The sequence below is a fragment of the Entelurus aequoreus genome, linkage group LG12, assembly GCF_033978785.1.
Source record: "Entelurus aequoreus isolate RoL-2023_Sb linkage group LG12, RoL_Eaeq_v1.1, whole genome shotgun sequence".
NCBI lineage: Eukaryota > Metazoa > Chordata > Actinopteri > Syngnathiformes > Syngnathidae > Entelurus > Entelurus aequoreus.
The window spans coordinates 51999670-52020067 of NC_084742.1; the positions used below are offsets into that span (position 1 = coordinate 51999670).

Consider the following 20398-nt stretch of genomic DNA (forward strand, 5'->3'; position numbering starts at 1 on the left):
CTTTTTTGAAAACATACCTTTGTATTAGTGAAAATTCCATCCATCTATCCAATTATTATTCATAATTCTACCTTTTTTTTTCTTGAATAAACATTACACCTAAGAAAATAGATTTGTTTTCTTAATTGTATTTTGAAGTACCTTTATTTATTTTTTTTACACCATACAAACAATATACAACTTTAATAACATACATTTGAGACCTTAGTCGGGATTCTAGGACAGAAAATGTCACAAACAAAACAGAAAATATACCATGCAGCCTACCCCAGGAAATTTGTCCCTGGCGGTCCAAGTTGGAGGATTCTGCTCACCAAACTTTCACCCTCATTGAGGGGGGGAGGGGCACTGGGGAGGTGGAGCTTACTGTGGGATTGAGAGAGAGAGAGAGAGAGAGAGAGAGAGAGAGAGAGAGAATAATACATTAATTTAAAAGCTTCATCCTTTGCTATGTTAGGTTGCTGATGTCTGTACCAAACAAACAGCAGAAGTCTGGAGCAAAAAGTCAAAGACGTTTCTTAAGCGCAATAATTACAACTGAAGTGGTGAAGCTGTGTTTTCATTTACACTTAAATGTTATTGATGAATGGATAAGACGCATACATATTATTATTATTATGTACTATCAATTTGTTTGAAATGTATTCAATTCAGTGCTGCAGAATTCGCCTTCTTTTGCAGTATATTGGATTTACAAAACCCAAAACCAGTGAAGTTGGCACGTTGTGTAATTCGTAAAAAAAAAAAAACAGAATACAATGATTTGCAAATACTTTTCAACTTATATTCAATTGAATAGACTGCAAAGACAAGATATTCAATGTTGGAACTGAGAAACTAAATATTTTTTTTGCATATAATCATTAACTTAAAATTTAGTAGCAGCAACACATTGCAAAAAAGTTGGCACAGGGGCATTTTTACCACTGTGTTACATGGCCTTTCCTTTTAACAACACTGAGTAAAACGTTTGGGAACTGAAGAGACCAATTTTTGAAGCTTTTCAGGTGGAATTCTTTCCCATTCTTGCTTGATGTACAGCTTAAGTTGTTCAACAGTCCGGGGTCTCCGTTGTGGTATTTTAGGGTTTTTAATTTTTCAATGGGAGACAGGTCTAGACTAGAGGCAGGCCAGTCTAGTACCCGCACTCTTTTACTATGAAGCCACGCTGTTGTAACACGTGGCTTGGCATTGTCTTGCTGAAATAAGCAGGGGCGACTATGAAAAAAATGTTGCTTGGATGGCAACATATGTTGCTCCAAAACCTGTATGTACCTTTCAGCATGAATGGTGCCTTCACAGATGTGTAAGTTACCCATGCATTGGGCACTAATACACCCCCATACCATCACAGATGCTGGCTTATCAACTTTGCGCCAATAACAACCCGGATGGTTCTTATCCACGATGTCCACAGTTTCCAAAAACAATTCAAAATGTGGACACGTGAGACCACAGAACACTTTTCCACTTTGCATCAGTCCATCTTAGATGAGCTCGGGCCCAGCCAAGCCGGCGGCCTTTCTGGGTGTTGTTGGTAAATGGCTTTCGCTTTGCATAGTAGAGTTTTAACTTGCACTTACAGATGTAGCTGTATTGGCCGCAGGGATCCATCCATATTTATATACATTTTGCCAGTCACGATTAGCTTGTGCTCAGCTGGGAAAAATAAGTATATATACTTATTATGTCATGCATTTATGAAGTATTATGAACTGTTACAGGCATATTCAATAATCATCATAATATCAAAAATGTAACTTATAAGAATGTGGGGATATAAAAGGCATGGGTGCTATTGGACGGGGCGGAAGCGGAAACTGAGTCAGACACCACCTGGGGCCGCCTCAGCCAAATCGTTTTGCTACGGAGCCACTACTTGGAACAAATCCTAATTTTTGACCGTTTTGTGGACTTACCATTGGCCTTTGGAGAACTGGAACCAGGGGTCGGCAACCCAAAATGTTGAAAGAGCCATATTGGACCAAAAATACAAAAACAAATCTGTCTGGAGCCGCAAAAAATTAAAAGCCATATTACATACAGATAGTGTGTCATGAGATATAAATTGAATTAAGATGACTTAAAGGAAGCTAAATTACCTCAAATATAGCTACAAACAAGGCATAATGATGCAATATGTACATATAGCTAGCCTAAATAGCATGTTAGCATCGATTAGCTAGCAGTCATGCAGTGACCAAATATGTCTGATTAGCACTCCACACAAGTCAATAACATCAACAAAACTCACCTTTGTGCATTCATGCACAACGTTAAAAGTTTGGTGGACAAAATGAGACAGAAATAGAAGTGGCATAAAACACGACCTAGAAAGTCGGAGAAAGTTATACATGTAAACAAACTAAGGTGAGTTCAAGGACCGCCAGAATTAGTAGGACAAAACGGCGCTCGCCAAATACTCGAATCAGTGAAGCATGTTTAATATAAACAGTGTGCTTTATAACAATTAGGGAGGTTTGTGTCATGTTTGTCCTCCTACAGTAACCATATTAAAACAAAAAATATATTTTTTTCCCATCATCTTTTTCCATTTTTCATACATTTTTGAAAAAGCTCCAGAGAGCCACTAGGGCGGCGATATGCGGCTCTAGAGCCGCGGGTTGCCGACCCCTGACTGGGACGAACAGCGACATCTACCAGGAGGACTTGCGTTGGATGCGCGCTAACGTGAGTAGCTGCAGCTTCCAAACTTTTAATCGCTTGCCCGCACGTGCATGCCGCGTATGTAACTTTGGCGACTTTGGGAAATATGTGTGCTGTAAAAACGTTGGGTGGTGAACTGCACTTTGGGCTGTGGGATATTGGTATTGTATTGGCGGGTTACATGGACAGGAGGGGGGAGACGTTTGTTATGCGGGATTAATTTGTGGGGTGTTAAAACTATGCCTGATCGTTGTTGTGGCTAATACTCATATATGTCTTGTGTTTATTTATTGTTTAACTCGTTCCCAGCTGAATATCAGGTCCTACCCGTGACTCCTTAAATTGCATAGTGGCAGCAACACCCGGAGAACGCGGGTGAGTTTTCTTACATAGCGACCAACTGTAGTTACTGGCAGTGGTTTTCGGAACTGTTCCTGAGACTGTGTGGTGATATCCTTTACACACTGATGTCGGTTTTTGATGCAGTACCGCCTGATTGATCCAAGGTCAAGGGCATTGCCGCTTACGTGCAGTGATTTCTCCAGATTCTCTGAACCTTTTGATGATATTACGGATTGTAGATGGTGAAATCCCTAAATTCCTTGCAATAGCTCTTTGAGAAATGTTGTTCTTAAACTGTTCGACAATTTGGTCACGCATTTGTTCACAAAGTGGTGACTCTCGCCCCGTCCTTGTTTGTGAATGACTGAGCATTTCATGGAAGCTGCTTTTATACCCAATCATGGCACCCAACTGTTCCGAATTAGCCTGTTCACCTGTGGGATGTTCCAAATCTCTAAACTGCTCAGTGGCCTCGTGGTTAGAGTGTCCCGCCCTGAGATCGGTAGGTCGTGAGTTCAAACCCCGGCCGAGTCATACCAAAGATTATAAAAATGGGACCCATTACCTCTGCAAAGAGCCAAAAATCATAAAGAACGGGTGACGAGCGAGCCGATTGGGGTCTTGGGGTTATGCGACAAAATGGACAAGTCTGGGGAGGGACCGGTCCCGCTATCAGCTAGGATCCCAAGGCGGCTCAGCGTTGAAGTCGAAGTGCTCCCGGTAAAGAGCTGCTCCAAGGCCCTCTGGGTAGCGCTCATGCACCTGTGCAGAGACGGTCAATCAATCAATCAATTGAATGATTGATTGATTGCTTGGCAGTCAGCATCAAGGGTTGGAATTGGGGGTTAAATCACCAAAATGTGATCCCCGGGCACGGCCAGCTCCCCTCACCTCCCAGGGGGTGAAAAAGGGGATGGGTCAAAATGCAGAGGAAACATTTCACCACACCTAGTGTGTGTGTGACAATCATTGGTACTTTAACTTTACCTTTTTACAAACAAGTGTTTGATGAGCATTCCTCAACTTTCTCAGTCTTTTTTGAAGCTAATATTTGCAAAAAATAAAAAAGTTTACCAGTTCGAACGTTAAGTATCTTGTCTTTGCAGTCTATTCAATTGAATATAGGTTGAAAAACATTTGCAAATCTTTGTATTCTGTTCATATTTACCATTTACACAACGTACCAACTTCACTGGTTTTGGGGTTTGTATTAAAACTTTAGGACCTAAAGCTCTAAAATGCTAAAATGATTAGCATATTCTCCATTTAAGATATCATTCAAAAACACATAATGATAAGTCGGCCAGAGGAAAAAAAATACCCATCCTTACCCGAGAAGCTGGCCCCCAGAGGGCGCCACTTCGATAAACCTGCTCGCCAGACCTTCCCCTTCGACAATGGGTGACATGCTGGCCAGCCGGTGCCTCTTGACCAGCCTGCAGGTTACTCGCGTGGGAGCGCCACACTTCCTCGGAGGGATGACTATGCGCAGGCCATTGTGGCGGCAACCCCGCATGGCTCCGCCCCTCGCGTCGACCATGAAGCTGACTAAGAAACTGAGACGAACGGGAGAAGAAAAGGCTGAGCATTCGCAAAATTTGGGAAACGAGGATCGAATTAAGGCGAAGGACAAAACCTGCTGTGGTCCGCGTGGTCACGGCATGGAGAGAACTGGCTAAAGAAAAGAAATATCGGAGAGAATTCACGGAATTAGTAAAATACCCGTATGAACACATGTTGTATGTACAAGAGTGTACATACCCGGTGTGGACGGGGTTTGAAGTGAAAGCTATGTTGTCCAGGTTGTCTGTGCTCCAACTCAGTCTGTACGAATCGCTCTCTGTTTCCCTCCAGAGTGCAGAAATCTGTAAAATAATGCCGTTTTTGGTTACTTGGGTGTTCAAAAAACACAAAATATATTTGGGAAAACGATACATATTGATGTACATCAATGAATAATTCTAAAGCTTGGTACGCATTGCCAGCAGTAAGTCGGACCCGTTTCCAGTGAGGGTTGGACTCCGCCAGGGCTGCCCTTTGTGTTCATAACTTCTATGATCAGAATTTGTAGGCGCAGTCAGTTCATTGAGGGGATCCAGTTTGGTGGCTGCAGGATTAGGTCTCTGCTTTTTGCAGATGATGTGGTTCTGATGGCTTCATCTGGCCAGGATCTTCAGCTCTCACTGGATCGGTTTGCAGCCGAGTGTGAAGTGACTGGGGTGAGAATCAGCCCCTCCAACTCAGAGTTCATGGTTCTTTCCCGGAAAGGGTGGAGTGCAATCTCCGAGTTGGGGAAGAGATCTTTCCCCAAGTGGAGGAGTTCAAGTACCTCGGAGTCTTGTTCAAGAGTGAGTGGATCGTAAGATCGACAAACGGATCGGTGTGGTGTCTTTAGTAATGCGGACACTGTATCGATCCGTTGTGGTGAAGAAGGAGCTGAGCCGGAAGGCAAAGCTCTCAATTTACCGGTCGATCTACGTCCCCATCCTCACCTATGGTCATGAGCTTTGGGTTATAGACCGAAAGGACAAGATCACGGGTACAAGCGGCCAAAATGAGTTTCCTCCGCCGGGTGGCAGGGCTCTCCCTTAGAGATAGGGTGAGAAGCTCTGTCATCCGGGAGGAGCTCAAAGTAAAGCTGTTGCTCCTCCACATCGAGAGGATCCAGATGAGGTGGTTCGGTCATCTGGTCAGTATGCCACTCGAACGCCTCCCTAGGGAAGTGCTTAGGGCACCTTTGACCGGTAGGAGGCCACGGGGAAGACCCTGGACACGTTGGGAAGACTATCTCTCCCGGCTGGCCTGGGAACGCCTCGGGATCCCCCGGGAAGAACTAGACGAAGTGGCTGAGGAGAGGGAAGTCTGGGCTTCCCTCCTTAGGCTGCTGCCCCCACGACCCAACGTCGAATAAGCGGAAGAAGATGGATGGATGGATGCATCAATGAATGAAGACGTCCCGTTAGTGACATATAGTACTAATTTACAGCTGTTGTTTAATTATGTTCAAGAAAGTCATGGTTTCACACAAAAACGCTGTGTAACATTATTTGAATGAGGTGGAAATATGAGATTTGTAGTTTTACTGGAAAATGTTATTGAGAATAAACACATAATATTAAAAAAAAAAAGATAGTAAAGTTGGAGGTTTATGTGGAAGAGTTTGTATCTAAGTGAAAAAATCTTGTTTTTTTAATATATATACAAAACCCAAAACCAGTGAAGTTGGCACGTTGTGTAAATGGTAAATAAAAACAGAATACAATGATTTGCAAATCCTTATCCAACTTATATTCAATTGAATAGACTGCAAAGACAAAATATTTAATGTTCTAACTGAGAAACTTTATTTTTTTTGGCAAATAATCATTAACTTAGAATTTAATGGCAGCAACACATTGCAAAAAAGTTGGCAGAGGGGCATTTGTACCACTGTGTTAAATGGCCTTTCCTTTTAACAACACTCAGTAAACGTTTGGGAACTGAAGAGACCAATTTTTGAAGCTTTTCAGGTGGAATTATTTCCCATTCTTGCTTGATGTACAGCTTAAGTTGTTCAACAGTCCGGGGGTCTCCGTTGTGGTATTTTAGGCTTCATAATGCGCCACACATTTTCAATGGGAGACAGGTCTGGACTACAGGCAGGCCAGTCTAGTACCCACACTCTTTTACTATGAAGCCACGCTGTTGTAACACGTGGCTTGGCATAGTCTTGCTGAAATAAGCAGGGGCGTCAACAATAACGTTGCTTGGATGGCAACATATGTTGCTCCAAAACCTGTATGTACCTTTCAGCATTAATGGCACCTTCACAGATGTGTAAGTTACCCATGCCTTGGGCACTAATACACCCCCATACCATCACAGATGCTGGCTTTTCAACTTTGCGCCTATAACAATCCGGATGGTTCTTTTCCTCTTTGGTCCGGTGGACTTGATGTCCAGTTTCCGAAAACAATTTTAAATGTGGACCAGACAGTAGAACACTTTTCCACTTTGCATCAGTCCATCTTAGATGAGCTCAGGCCCAGCAAAGCCGGCGGCGTTTCTGGGTGTTGTTGATAAATGGTATTCGCTTTGCATAGCAGAGTTTTAACTTGCACTTACAGATGTTGCGACGAACTGTAGTTACTGACATTGGTTTTCGGAAGTGCTCCTGAGCCAATGTGGTGATATTCTTTACACACTGATGTCACTTTTTGATGCAGTACCGCCTGAGGGATCGAAGGTCACGGGCATTCAATGTTACGTGCAGTGATTTCTCCAGATTCTCTGAAACTTTTGATCTTATTACGGACTGTAGATGGTGAAATCCCTTAATTCCTTGCAATAGCTCGCTAAGAAATGTTGTTCTTAAACTGTTGGACAATTTGCTCACGCATTTGTTCACAAAGTGGTGACTTTTGCCCCATCCTTGTTCGTGAATGACTGAGCATTTCATGGAAGCTGCTTTTATACCCAATCATGGCACCCACCTGTTCCCAATTAGCCTGTTCACCTGTGGGATGTTCCAAATAAGTGTTTGATGAGCATTCCTCAACTTTCTCAGTCTTTTTTGCCACTTGTGCCAGCTTTTTTGAAACATGTTGCAGGCATCAAGTTCCAAATGAGCTAATATTTGCAAAAAATAACAAAATGTTCCAGTTCGAACGTTAAATATCTTGTCTTTGCAGTCTATTCAGTTGAATATAGGTTGAAAAGGACTTGCAAATCATTGTATTCTGTTTTTATTTACCATTTACACAACGTACCAACATCACTGGTTTTGGGTTTGTAGCTTAGTACTAGGAACCCTCTAGTTTTTGGACGGCCACTCTCTCATCTAAGCCACACCGCCCTAGAAAGGTAGCTGTTGTCCAGAAAAAAGTCAAAGCAGAGTTGTTTTATAGGAAAAACAACACAATTTTCCACCAGTCATACTCTACCTGACGATTGAGCATGTCCTCCGTAGTGCTTTCGTGTTTTTGGTAGTAGTTTTGACAAGTGGACGTAAAGGACTTCTCCGCACTGCAGCACCAACAAAGAAACCAGAAGGAGTCAATGGATCCAGTTTGGATCCTACTGTAATCATAAAGTCCCACTAAATCTGCCTTACCTGAGAGTTTGCGGCCCCTCATGGTTGAAGCAGAGGTAGTTCATGCTGTCCAGATATCGTCCTGGTAAAGAGTCATCTCCAAGCTCTCTCAGGTCCTCAGCTCGTAAATACTCAATTCCATCTCCAGTTATGGTGTCATCTCCTAAATAGATTTTCAGAAAATAAAAGCATAAGATTACATAGGATTGCACAAAAAAAAGTGCAAAAGAAACCAATGGGTACCATCAAACGGGATCACATGACATCCTCTGAGAATAACAAATTGCATACTTTTTTGAAGACCTAATGAACCCCTTTGGGGCACCTCATGATTTTTCTTAGAGTAATGAGTCCAGTCTACATCTAAGGTCACTGGTGAAGACTTAAAGGCCTACTGAAATGCGATTTTCTTATTTAAACGGGGATAGCAGGTCCATTCTATGTGTCATTCTTGATAATTTCGCGATATTGCCATACTTTTGCTGAAAAGATTTAGTAGAGAACATCGACGATAAAGTTTGCAACATTTGGTTGCTGATAAAAAAGCCTTGCCTGTACTGGAAGTAGCGTGACGTCACAGGTTGTGGAGCTCTTCACATCTGCACATTGTTTACAATCATAGCCACCAGCAGTGAGAGCGATTCGGACCGAGAAAGCGACGATTTCCCCATTAATTTGAGCGAGGATGAAAGATTCGTGGATGAGGAAAGTGAGAGTGAAGGACTAGAGGGCAGTGGAAGCGATTCAGATAGGGAAGATGCTGTGAGAGGCGGGTGGGACCTGATATTCAGCTGGGAATGACTAAAACAGTAAATAAACACAAGACTCTATTAGCCACAACACAACCAGGCTTATATTTAATATGCCACAAATTAATCCGCATAACAAACACCTCCCCCCTCCCGTCCATATAACCCACCAATACAAATCAAACACCCGCACAACACACTCAATCCCACAGCCCAATGTACCGTTCACCTCCCCAAAGTTCATACAGCACATACTGTATATTTCCCCAAAGTCCTCAAAGTTACGTACGTGACACGCACATAGCGGCACGCACGTACGGGCAAGCGATCAAATGCTTGGAAGCCGCAGCTGTGTACTCACGGTACTGCGTATCCAACTCAAAGTCCTCCTGGTAAGAGTCTCTGTTGTCCCAGTTCTTCACAGGCCAATGGTAAAGCTTGACTGTCATCTTTCGGGAATGTAAACAATGAAACACCGGCTACGTGTTTGTGTTGCTGCAGCCGGCCACTAATACACCGCTTCCCACCTACAGCTTTCTTCTTTGCTGTCTCCATTGTTCATTAAACAAATTGCAAAAGATTCACCAACACAGATGTCCAGAATACTGTGGAATTTTGCGATTAAAACAGACGACTTAATAGCTGGCCACAATGGTGTCCCAAAATGTCCTCTACAATCCGTGACGTCACGGGTAAACGTCATCATACCGAGACGTTTTCAGCAGGACATTTCGCGGGAAATTTAAAATTGCACTTTACTAATCTAACCCGGCCGTATTGGCATGTGTTGCAATATTAAGATTTCATCTTTGATATATAACTATCAGACTGCGTGGTCGGTAGTAGTGGGTTTCAGTAGGCCTTTAAGTCTGTAATCTCAGGGCATTCAATCGATGGCTTGTCTTAAAAAACGTTTTGCCTCTCATCCAAGTAGGCGTCATCAGAGATCTAGATCGGTCAGATCTAGTCTAGTGGCTGGTACCAAAACCCCACATAGTTTGTAAAATAGCCCAACACACTGGTTTGATTTAATCTGTTATTCCCTATGCTTGACCCAGAGGGACCCGATGGTATTGAGGATTTTTCTCAGGACATGCTTACCACTAGACTTCAGGCTGAAGTCACGGGTCTCACAGACATTAATTGGGAGAAAAACTTTTACTTTGTCCTTTTAAATTTCTGGAATGTCAACACTCTCTTTCCATCACCACCTAAGGTACATTGGTGAACGTCAAGGGGCAACATCTTTAAAACTGAGGCGAAAAGTGGCATATAACATTACTCCCTCAATTGTGTGATTTGCTAAAATACAACCTGACAGGAGAATGTGTGCAACAGTCCACAAATGGGGACGAGAGCCTACCTTTCTCTTCTCTGCAACTTCTTTTTTTTACGAATGCTTAAAAGTTTTAATGCTTTTCTCTTTGCCCCTCACTCTTACTGTCATCAAGTCTCCATTGCTGTGCATGTTAGCCCTCTTTACATCGCCTATGTTTCCACAGAGGAACCCAGTAATTGCACTTGACCCTAGTTTTCTGACCTCCTGCCCTACCTTGAATGCAGTGATGGGCAAGCTACTTAGAAAATGCAGTAAGCTAAGTTACAAGTTACTCTCCATTAAATGTAGCTAAGCTACAGGGGAAGCTGTCCCTGGGAGAGAATTCCTCTGCCATTTTCAAGTATGTTTTATATTTTTTTGAGTGGTCAGCTTGAAGCGTCCCTCTGTCTCCGACTCCGTAGTCGTCATGTGACATGAGTGCATGTCTGTTATGATTTATCTTACTAGTTTCGATGACCTGCCTTATCTTGCCTCTGATTGGCCAGTCCGTAATGTTTCGCCCTAACCTTAGCCAATTGTGACTCATCATACGAATACTAACCAATCATTATGGATGTTCTCCATATGTATGGGTGTTCTCATTCATCCAAATCATTGGATTTTCTCCATATTTTTTGGGGCCTGGATTGACAGTCCATTTTCTTTCTTCGTAGCTTGTAGCTTTGATGTAAGCTACCTCGCTACATGGGTCTGAAAGCTAAAATACAGGAGAAGCTACTCAGATTCAGATTCATAACTGCCCCCTCTCCCTTGTAGAGGGGCACAGGTCCGGTGGCCATGGATGAAGTGATGGCTGTCCAGAGTCGGGACCCGGGGTAGACCGCTCGCCTGTGGATCGGTTGGGGACGTCTCTGTGCTGCTGACCCGTCTCCGCTCGGGATGGTCTCCTGCTGGCCCCACTATGGACTGGACTCTCACTATTATGTTAGATCCACTATGGACTGGACTTTCACAATATTATGCGAGACCCACTCGACGTCCGAGGTGTGGGGGGTCACCCACATCTGCGGTCCTCTCCAAGGTTCTCATAGTCATTCACATTGACATCCCACTGGGTTGTGAGTTTTTCCTTGCCCTTATGTGAGCTCTGAACCGAGGATGTCGTTGTGGCTTGTGCAGCCCTTTGAGACACTTGTGATTTAGGGCTATATAAATAAACATTGATTGATTGATTGATTGATAAGTATTTTATGAATCCCCGAGGGAAAATTTGATTTTCAGCACGATCCCATTCAAGATCAGACAAACATTACGGGGAGAGAGAAAAAGGATCGCTGACGGGTCTGCCAACTTCCGGCGCCCCTTACAAAAAAAAACAGGTTAACGTCCAGGTAGGGGGTCCAGACTGAGGCCAAGGAAAAAAAAACCTTATAGCCATAGCACACATAAACAAGTTACATAGAATCAACAAAACTTGCAACAGAAGGAAGAGACTGGGAGTTATGGAGGCCGGATGCTGCTGTATAAGCGCTAATCAGCCATCCATCGCCCCTAAGGGACTGTTAAATAAGTGGCTAAGCTACCGCCAAGCTACAGGAAAATGTAGTTAAGCTACATGTAGCTTGTGACTGGCCATCACTGCTTGAATGTTAGAATTACTTGGACTTCTTCCTCCCCATCGATCTTCTTTCGCACTATTCTCTCTTTCTCACTTATGCTGCTCGATGAGCTATTCCAATACCTCTTCCCGTGAAAACGTTCCTAATCCACAACACTGCTTTCCTCCATACTTTCTTCACTCCTACTCAAATCTTTTTTCAACCCTGCATAAGGCTTGAGAGAAATCATCCTTAGGTCTAAACGGAGCACCAAATACCCAAATCCTTTGCAGTTATTGAGTGAGACCAAGACCACATGCCTGAGATACTTACCTTCTTCGTCGGAGACGTCAAGTATTTCAGTCATTGTTTCCGGAACATTCAGTTTGTGCTTTTCTGTCACCATCTGGTATGGAGGACAAGTAAAAAAAATATTAACCTCATCCCATCTGATTTTGTGGCGTTATGACATACCGTTGTCGTGGTGACAATCTCCTCCGTTACAACCTGCAACGTGTCCACCACCGAGATGTAGCCCAGCCTTTGAGCAATACCCAGGGCGGTGTTACCATTCTGGTAGAAGGGAAAGCAGGAGAAAAATCTGGATAAGTGATTGTGTTATCGATCAAATATTGACGTTTAAAGCGTAAATGTGGAACCATACCATGGTGATAGCGTTGGGCTTGGCACCGTATTGCAACAGAATGTTGATGATGTGTGTGTTCCCCTGCTGGGCGGCCTGGTGGAGCGGGGTGTACCCATTCTGTTGAAAATGATAACCGTATCAATATGGTTACTTCCTGAGAGCCAGATTTTGGCTCACGGGATGTCAAAATTGGGTTCATTTTACCATAATTGCCCTAAATCATATGAATGGGTCGGTGTTGGAATTTTTCTAAACGGTTGAAAAATGTTGACGTATTAACAATTTTTATTTTAATCCCCCCAAAAAAGGGAATTTCTGGAAAAACTGTAGTTTTTGAAAATATAGATAATACCACAATTGCCCTAGATGATATGAATGTTGACACAGTAACAATTTTAATTTTAATTGGTATTTCGGATTTCCCGGATTTTCGGGGAAACAGGAAATGTCAAATTAAGTAGAATGTTTTGAAGGTGGAATGGTTAAAAACAGTGGAAAAATATGGACTGTGAAAACGTTCCAGGAAGAGGTTAAATAGGGCTTTGGAAAACCGGGAATTCTGGGAATTCCTGGAATTATCTTGAAATTGGAAAAATGGTAGTTTGATTGTCCAAGGTGGATGGAATGTGTGGATGCTGGAACGGTTGGAATCGGTTGAGAAATGTGGGATATGGAGAGGTTTGTATATTGCCCATTAACTTTCCAGGAAAAGGTTAAATAGGGCTTTGGAAAACCGGGAATTCTGGGAATTCCTGGAATTATCTTGAACTTGGAAAAATGGTAGTTTGATTGTCCAAGGTGGGTGGAGTGTGTGGATGCTGGAACAGTTGGAATCGGTTGAGAAATGTGGGATATGGAGAGGTTTGTATATTGCCCATTCATTTTCAATGGGGGAAAATTCCGGGAAAACCGGGACTTTTGGGAAAAGGAAAATATGTTTTGCTTTCGACATATGTAAAGAGCAGTGTAGGTTGATGGTTGAAATGTTGAAATCGGGTAAAAGATGGTGCAACATATTGAGAATGTTGTAGCACTATGTAGCCACTCAATTGAATGGGAATTTCCACCACAAAAAAGGGAATTTTTGGAGTTTTTGAAAATATAGATAATACCACAATGCCCTATATGATACGAATGTAGACGCAGTAACAATTAAAATTTTAATTGGTATTTAGGAATTCCTGGAATTTCGGGAAAACCGGAAATTTTGACAAATAAAGAAGAATGTTTTGAAGGTGGAATGGTCGAAAACAGTGGAAAAATATGGACTGTGAAAACTTTCCAAGAAGAGGTTAAATAGGGCTTTGGAAAACCAGGAATTCCTGGAATTATCTTGAACTTGGAAAAATGGTAGTTTGATTGTCCAAGGTGGGTGGACTGTGTGGATGGTGGAACGATTCGAATCGGTTGGAAAATGTGGAAATTGTGCAAGTTCGAAAAATGGCCCGTAAAACCGGGAATTCTGGGTACTCTGGGGTATATTTATATCTATTTTTTTGAGAAGCTCATGATTCCCGGACATTTTGATACTGGAACGGTTCCGATCGGATGAAAACTTTCAAATACTTTGTCGTAAAATTAAAGCAAAAATCATTTTACCAGAATAAAGTTGTTATATATATAAAAAAAAAAATCATTTGGTTATGGCAAAGAAGAAGAAGTAGAAGATTTCTTACCTTGGTCTTTACTGTCACACTAGCACCATTTTGAAGCAGGAAGTTGACCATTTTGGTGTTGCCATAATGGCAGGCAACAATAAGTGGTGTGTAGCCCAGCTGAACACAGGACAGAAAATTCCACACAATAAAAAAACTAAACTATGAAATATTTGTTTCACCCCTACTTTGGTCTGCTGGTTGAGGTTTGCTCCATTTCTGGCAAGAATCTCCGCCACTGCTACTTTGTCGTCTTGTGCTGCCAAATGCAAGGCGGTAAGGCCACCCTGAAAACGGAACGCAAAATTGTATTAATAATAGCAATAGTAACAATAATAATAATCATAATAACAATAAAATGACTATTATTATCATTCTTATATAAATATGGAAGGACATTTCTGTAGAAACTGTGTGAACGCTGAAGAGATGGATTTGAATTCTAAGTTACAGGAACATTTGCCTGGATGTTTTCTTGTTAGGATGGTTTGAATCTGTTGAGAAATGCAGAAAATGTCGTGGAAAAAATGGAATTCTAGAAAACGAGGACATTTTTGAAATGTGTCTATAGATAGCCATCAGGTCCTGAATCAGTTAAAACATCCATCCATCCATCCATCCATCTATCCATTTATTTTCTTTATCTTATTCGAGGTCGGGTTGCGGGGACAGCAGCCTAAGCAGAGAAGCCCAGACTTCCCTCTCCCCAGCCACTTTGTCCTGCTCCTCCCGGGGGATCCCGATACATAGTCTTCCCAATGTGTCCTGGGTCTTCCCCGTGGCCTCCTACCGGTCGGACGTGCTCTAAACACCTCCCTGGGGAGGTGTTCTGGTGGCATCCTGACCAGATGCCCTAACCACCTCATCTGGCTCCTCTCAATATGGATGAGCAGCGGCTTTACTTTGATCTCCTCCTGAATTACATACACTATATTGCCAAAAGTATTTGGCCACCCATCCAAATGATGAGAATCAGGTGTCCTGATCACTTGGCCTGGTGTATTAAACCAAGTACTTAGGCATGGAGACTGTTTCTACAAACATTTGTGAAAGAATGGGCCGTTCTCAAGAGCTCAATGATTTCCAGCGTGGAACTGTCTTAGGATGCCACCTGTACAGCAAATCCAGTCGTGAAATTTCCTCGCTCCTAAATATTCCAAAGTCAACTGTCGGCTTTATTATAGGAACATGGAAGAGTTTGGGAACAACAGCAACTCAGCCACGAAGTGGTAGGCCACATAAACTGACAAAGAGGGGTCAGCGGATTCTGAAGCACATAGTGCAAAGACTTTCTGCACAGTCAGTTGCTACAGACCTCCAAACTTCATGTGACCTTCCAATTAGCCCACGTACAGTACGCAGAGAGCTTCATGGAATGGGTTTCCATGGCCGACCAGCTAAGCCATACATCACCAAGTCCAATGCAAAGCGTGGGATGCAGTGGTTTAAAGCACGTCACCACTGGACTCTAGAGCAGTGGAGACGTCTTCTCTGGAGTGATGAATCACGCTTTTCCGTCTGGCAATCTGATGGACGAGTCTGGATTTGGAGGTTGCCAGGAGAACGCTACATTTCGGACTGCATTGTGCCGAGTGTGAAATTTGGTTGAGGAGGAATTATGCCTTCTCTGGAGTGATGAATCACACTTTTCCATATTTCCAGTGAAAGGAACTTCGAATGCTCCAGGATACCAAAACATTTTGGACAATTCCATGGGATGGCACTTCAAGTTCATATGTGAGTAAAGGGAGGTGGCCAAACACTTTTGGCAATATAGTGTATCTTCTCATCCTATCTCTAAGGGAGAGCCCCGCCACCTGACGGAGGAAACTCATGTTGGCCGTTTGTACTCGTGATCTTATCCTTTGGTCATAACCCAAAGCTCTGTATGTGGGCTCTGTACCGAGGATGTCGTTGTGGCTTGTACAGCCCTTTGAGGCACTTGTGATTTAGGGCTATATAAATAAACATTGATTGATTGATTGATGACCATAGGTGAGGATTGTGACGTGGATCGACCGGTAAATTGAGAGCTTTGGCTTCCGGCTCAGCTCCTTCTTTACCACAACGGATCGATACAGGGTCTGCATTACTGAAGACGCCGCACCGATCCTCCTGTCGATCTCACTATCCACTCTTCCTTCACTCGTGAACAAGACTCAGAGGTACTTGAAGTCCTCCACTTGGGGAAATATCTCTTCCCCAACCCAGAGATGGCACTCCACCCTTTCCGGGCAAGAACCATGTACTCTGACTTGGAGGGGCTGATTCTCAACCCAGTCGCTTCACACTCGGCTGCGAACCGATCCAGTGAGAGCTGAAGATCCTGGCCAGATGAAGCCATCAGAACCACATCATCTGTAAAAAGCAGAGACCTAATCCTGCAGCCACCAAACTGGATCCCCTAATGCCCTGACTGCGCCTACAAATTCTGTCCATAGAAGTTATGAACACAAAGGGCATCCCTGGCGAAGTCTAACCCTCACTGGACTTACTGCCGGCGATGCGGATCAAGCTTTGACACCGATCATAAATGATTGAAATAAGTTAACATATGTAAAGTCATGAGAATTGTTAAGATCAAATGAGAATTTAGAAATTAGAATTTGGGGAAATGTGGCAACTTTTTGTGTTGTGTCAAAAGATTGCCATCATTTTTTTTCTTGTGCTATTTCCTTCCTATTAGTGTTGTAAAATATGTTTTTGTTTTTTTCCTAACGTTTTTGGAACTTTTTTTCCCAATAAAATTAGAACTACAGTATACTTCTAATATTACAACTTTTCTCTTGTAAAATGTTATCTTAACTCTGCCATTGCTATATTTTTCATATTTTGACTTTTTTTTGTTATATCTTTTTTACAACTTTATGATGTATAACTTGTTTGTCATACAATAAAAACTAATATTAAATGATAATATTCTATGCTGTGGCGGTACCTTGGTGGGGGTGTTGACATGGGCTCCATTACTCAGCAACATGGTGGTGATGTCAGCGTGGCCATCCTCCGAGGCCAAGTGGAGTGGAGTGACATCCTGTTTGGTCACCATGTTGGTATCGGCGTCGCGCTTCAGCAGCGCTGAGACCACGTCCATTTGGTTCTTCTTGGACGCAATGTGGAGAGGAGTGTAGCCGTTCTGACACATCAAAGACAAACAGATATTTTTATTAAAAACAATGCCCCGAGGACCAACCTACCCCATCAGGGATCTGCGGTCCTTTCCAAGGTTTCTCATTGTTCCCATTGGGTTAAGATTTTTCTTGCCCGGATGTGGAATCAAAGCTGAGGATGTCGTTGTGATTAAGGGCTAGATCAATAAACTTTGTTTGATTGATTGATTGATTTGAGGTTGCATTACCAATTGTCAACAATAGGCCATCGGGCACCAGGGCCATAGAGCTCTCCCCTATCCTACACTCACTCTTCTGTGAATGCTACTGGACTGCAACAATACCTACACTGTGGAAAACTGCAACCATCATCCCAGTACCGAAAAAATCCAGACCAACAGAACTCAACCATTACTGCCCCATAGCCCTCACATCCATAATTATGAAGTGCCTGGAGAAACTGCTGCTTCACATCATCGTTCCAGTTGTCACCCCACACCTGGACCCCCTCCAATATGCCTACAGGGCCAGGAGGGGCACAGAGGAGGCTGTGGCCTGCCTGCTGCATCTCCTCCTCCAGCATCTGGACTCCCCAGGCAACTTTGCCAGGATCCTCTTCGTGGACTTCAGCTCCGCCTTCAACTCCCTACAGATGCATCCACTGATCCGGAAACTACACCAGCTCAACATCCCCCCTCAGCTGATCCACCTCACCCACAACTTCCTCACCGACCGACTGCAAGCAGTAAGGGTGGGCTCAAACACATCCCGGATGCTTACCATCAACACCGGGGTCCCACAGGGATGTGTGTTGAGCCCTTTCCTGTACACACTCTACACCAATGACTGCCGTAGCATCTCACCCACCACAACATACTTAAAATACTCAGATGACACAGCCATTCTCGCACTCCTCTCCAACAGTCAATCCATCCTGGACTATCATAACACAGTCAAACATTTCACAGAGTCATGCACAGCCAGTTATCTGGAAATCAATGTCAATAAAACAGAAGAAATATGGTTCAACCCCCCCTCACCTCAGAACCCCATCATCATAAACACACAAACAGTTAAAACAGTTGACACTTTTAAATACCTGGGTGTAACCTTGGACAATAAACTCACCTTTGATCAGCACACCACGGACATTCAAAAAAGAAGTCAACAAAGACTGTCAGCCATCCGAAAACTCAAAGGACTATACGTTGCACCTCATCTACTGTTATTACTTTACCAAAGCATTGTTCAACCCATCCTTATGTACTGTTCCACATGTTTTTTCACCAGGCTTTCTGTAACCAACCGGACCAAACTCACACGCATTACAAACATAGCAGCTAAAATCATCGACCTACCCACACCCAACATTTCAGACTTAAACCACAGGTCCATCACTCGACTGGCAAAAACAATAGTCCAGGATATCACTCACCCACTACACCAATACATCATCCCACTACCATCAGGGCGCAGGTACAGAACCATCAAATTCCGGAGGGCCTGCCTCACTAAAAGCCTTATCCCTGCAGCTATAGCCGCCCTTAACAGCAGGCCCGGCCGACCTGTCTTGACAAGCCTGTAAATGTGTGTTGGTCAAGTAGGATGTCTTTTTGTTATTTTTGTTTTTGTGATGTGTAATGTCTATTGTTCAAATGTACGGCAGTGAAAATGAATTTCCCCAAAGGGACCAATAAATCTAAATCTAAAATCTAAATCTAAATCTAAAATCACAGGGTGCAGGTAAAACTACTGGAGAACATTTATTTAAAACAGCCACTTCAGTATTTAGATAGCCCTCCATTACAGTTCGCACCAATGTCTCCCGCTGAATAGACAATAGAGGACACACAAGTGGACAAACATAATTGATGACCCAATCCAGAGTGTGACATGTTGGGCAAAATCCATCAAGTCTAGCATAATTAAGAATTCCCTTGAAACAGTGTCTAAAACAGGGGTGTCAAACATACCACTCATGGGCCGGGCCGTATTAGGCCCCGCAAACAGGTTTAATCCGGTCCGCGGCCCGCAAAATGAGATTGCCATATATAAAAATGAGCTGCATTTTTTTTTATTGAAAGAAACTGCTGTCGTAAATGTGTTCACTGGATGTCACAATAGCAATTCAAGTGTAATCTACGTCACACATGACACTGTTTAAAGATGATGTGTCAACTTTAAGCACCCCCTGGATTGGCTGCAACTACTCCAATCAGCGCAGGTGCAAGCGATCAATTGTGGCTGGCAGCAGGTGGCGGCACAATACCTTCTTTCATTGTAAATTATCCACTCAACGGACAAATTAACGAAATGGAAAGATGCAAAGACTTAAGTCAACATGAGCATAATTTTTTTAGTTAGAGTTCCATGCAACGCTTGCAAGTGGTTGAATGCACGATGCGCACCCTGAATTCCCTTGTAAAAACGTGTGTTTCAACATTTGTTGTGTTTATTTTATGCTTAAATCTACCATGTTCACATTGGTTAAGTTTGTAGTTCTGTTACCTTGATTTCGGCCATGGTGTGATTTTGATGATTGTTTTGTGTATATCATAATTGTAATATTTGAAAGATGTTAAATGAATGTGTTGTGGCAGTTGAGTGTGTTACCAATCAGTTGCGTTTCCAAATGTTTTTAATAGTGAACTGCTAACATGATATTCCTAAACAGGAAGTTCTTAAAGTTTAATGGCTTTGCAAAAACACTGAGACAAAGTCTAATAAGTTCATTGTGTTTTTCATGGTGTTGTTTTTAACCCCAGTAATTTGTTCCTCAGAATTTTAAACTTACTTGAAGTGTTTTGTTAAGACAGGGGTAAGCAACCCAACAAGTTGAAAGAGCCATAATGGACCAAAAATAATCTGTCTGGAGCCGCAAAAAGTTAAAAGCCTTATGTAAGTGTTATAACAAAGACAACACATTAAGTAAGTGTCTCCGAGGGTTAAATACCTCCTGGAAATGACTGGCTTAAAACTGCTAAAGGTATAAATGTGTGTACCCAAGTTAAAGGAAAGGACAGGCCGTCTTCTTTTAATGGATTCATTACAATCTTTGCAAGCTAGGTAACGTTTGCTGTGGTCTGGAACAATATGGTAACGTTTGCTGTGGTCTGGAACAACATGGCGCACAATAAGAAATGCAGCAAATATTACATACAGATAATGTGTCATGAGACATGCAAATATAAATACAATTCACAGAGGACACAAGTAAAGGAAATTAAATTAACTTAATATTAAAATAAATTAAATTAAATTAATATACCTACAAACGAGGC

The 20398-nt window shown here is 42.7% G+C and overlaps 1 protein-coding gene across 12 annotated transcripts in view; it reads right to left on the minus strand.

The window, feature by feature from the left end:
* Positions 1-20398, minus strand: part of ank2b (ankyrin 2b, neuronal) — a 163944-nt gene that overhangs the window by 37222 nt on the left and 106324 nt on the right. For all 12 annotated transcript variants that reach the window (XM_062066222.1, XM_062066227.1, XM_062066226.1 and 9 more), the window contains 12 exons: positions 16946-17143; positions 14196-14294; positions 14029-14127; positions 12371-12469; positions 12181-12279; positions 12040-12112; positions 8102-8243; positions 7932-8013; positions 4771-4874; positions 4646-4684; positions 4341-4565; positions 268-366 (listed from right to left, as the gene is read on the minus strand). In XM_062066222.1, coding sequence (XP_061922206.1) covers positions 268-366; positions 4341-4565; positions 4646-4684; positions 4771-4874; positions 7932-8013; positions 8102-8243; positions 12040-12112; positions 12181-12279; positions 12371-12469; positions 14029-14127; positions 14196-14294; positions 16946-17143 — 1358 coding nt within the window. The remainder of the gene's footprint in view (positions 1-267; positions 367-4340; positions 4566-4645; positions 4685-4770; positions 4875-7931; positions 8014-8101; positions 8244-12039; positions 12113-12180; positions 12280-12370; positions 12470-14028; positions 14128-14195; positions 14295-16945; positions 17144-20398) is intronic.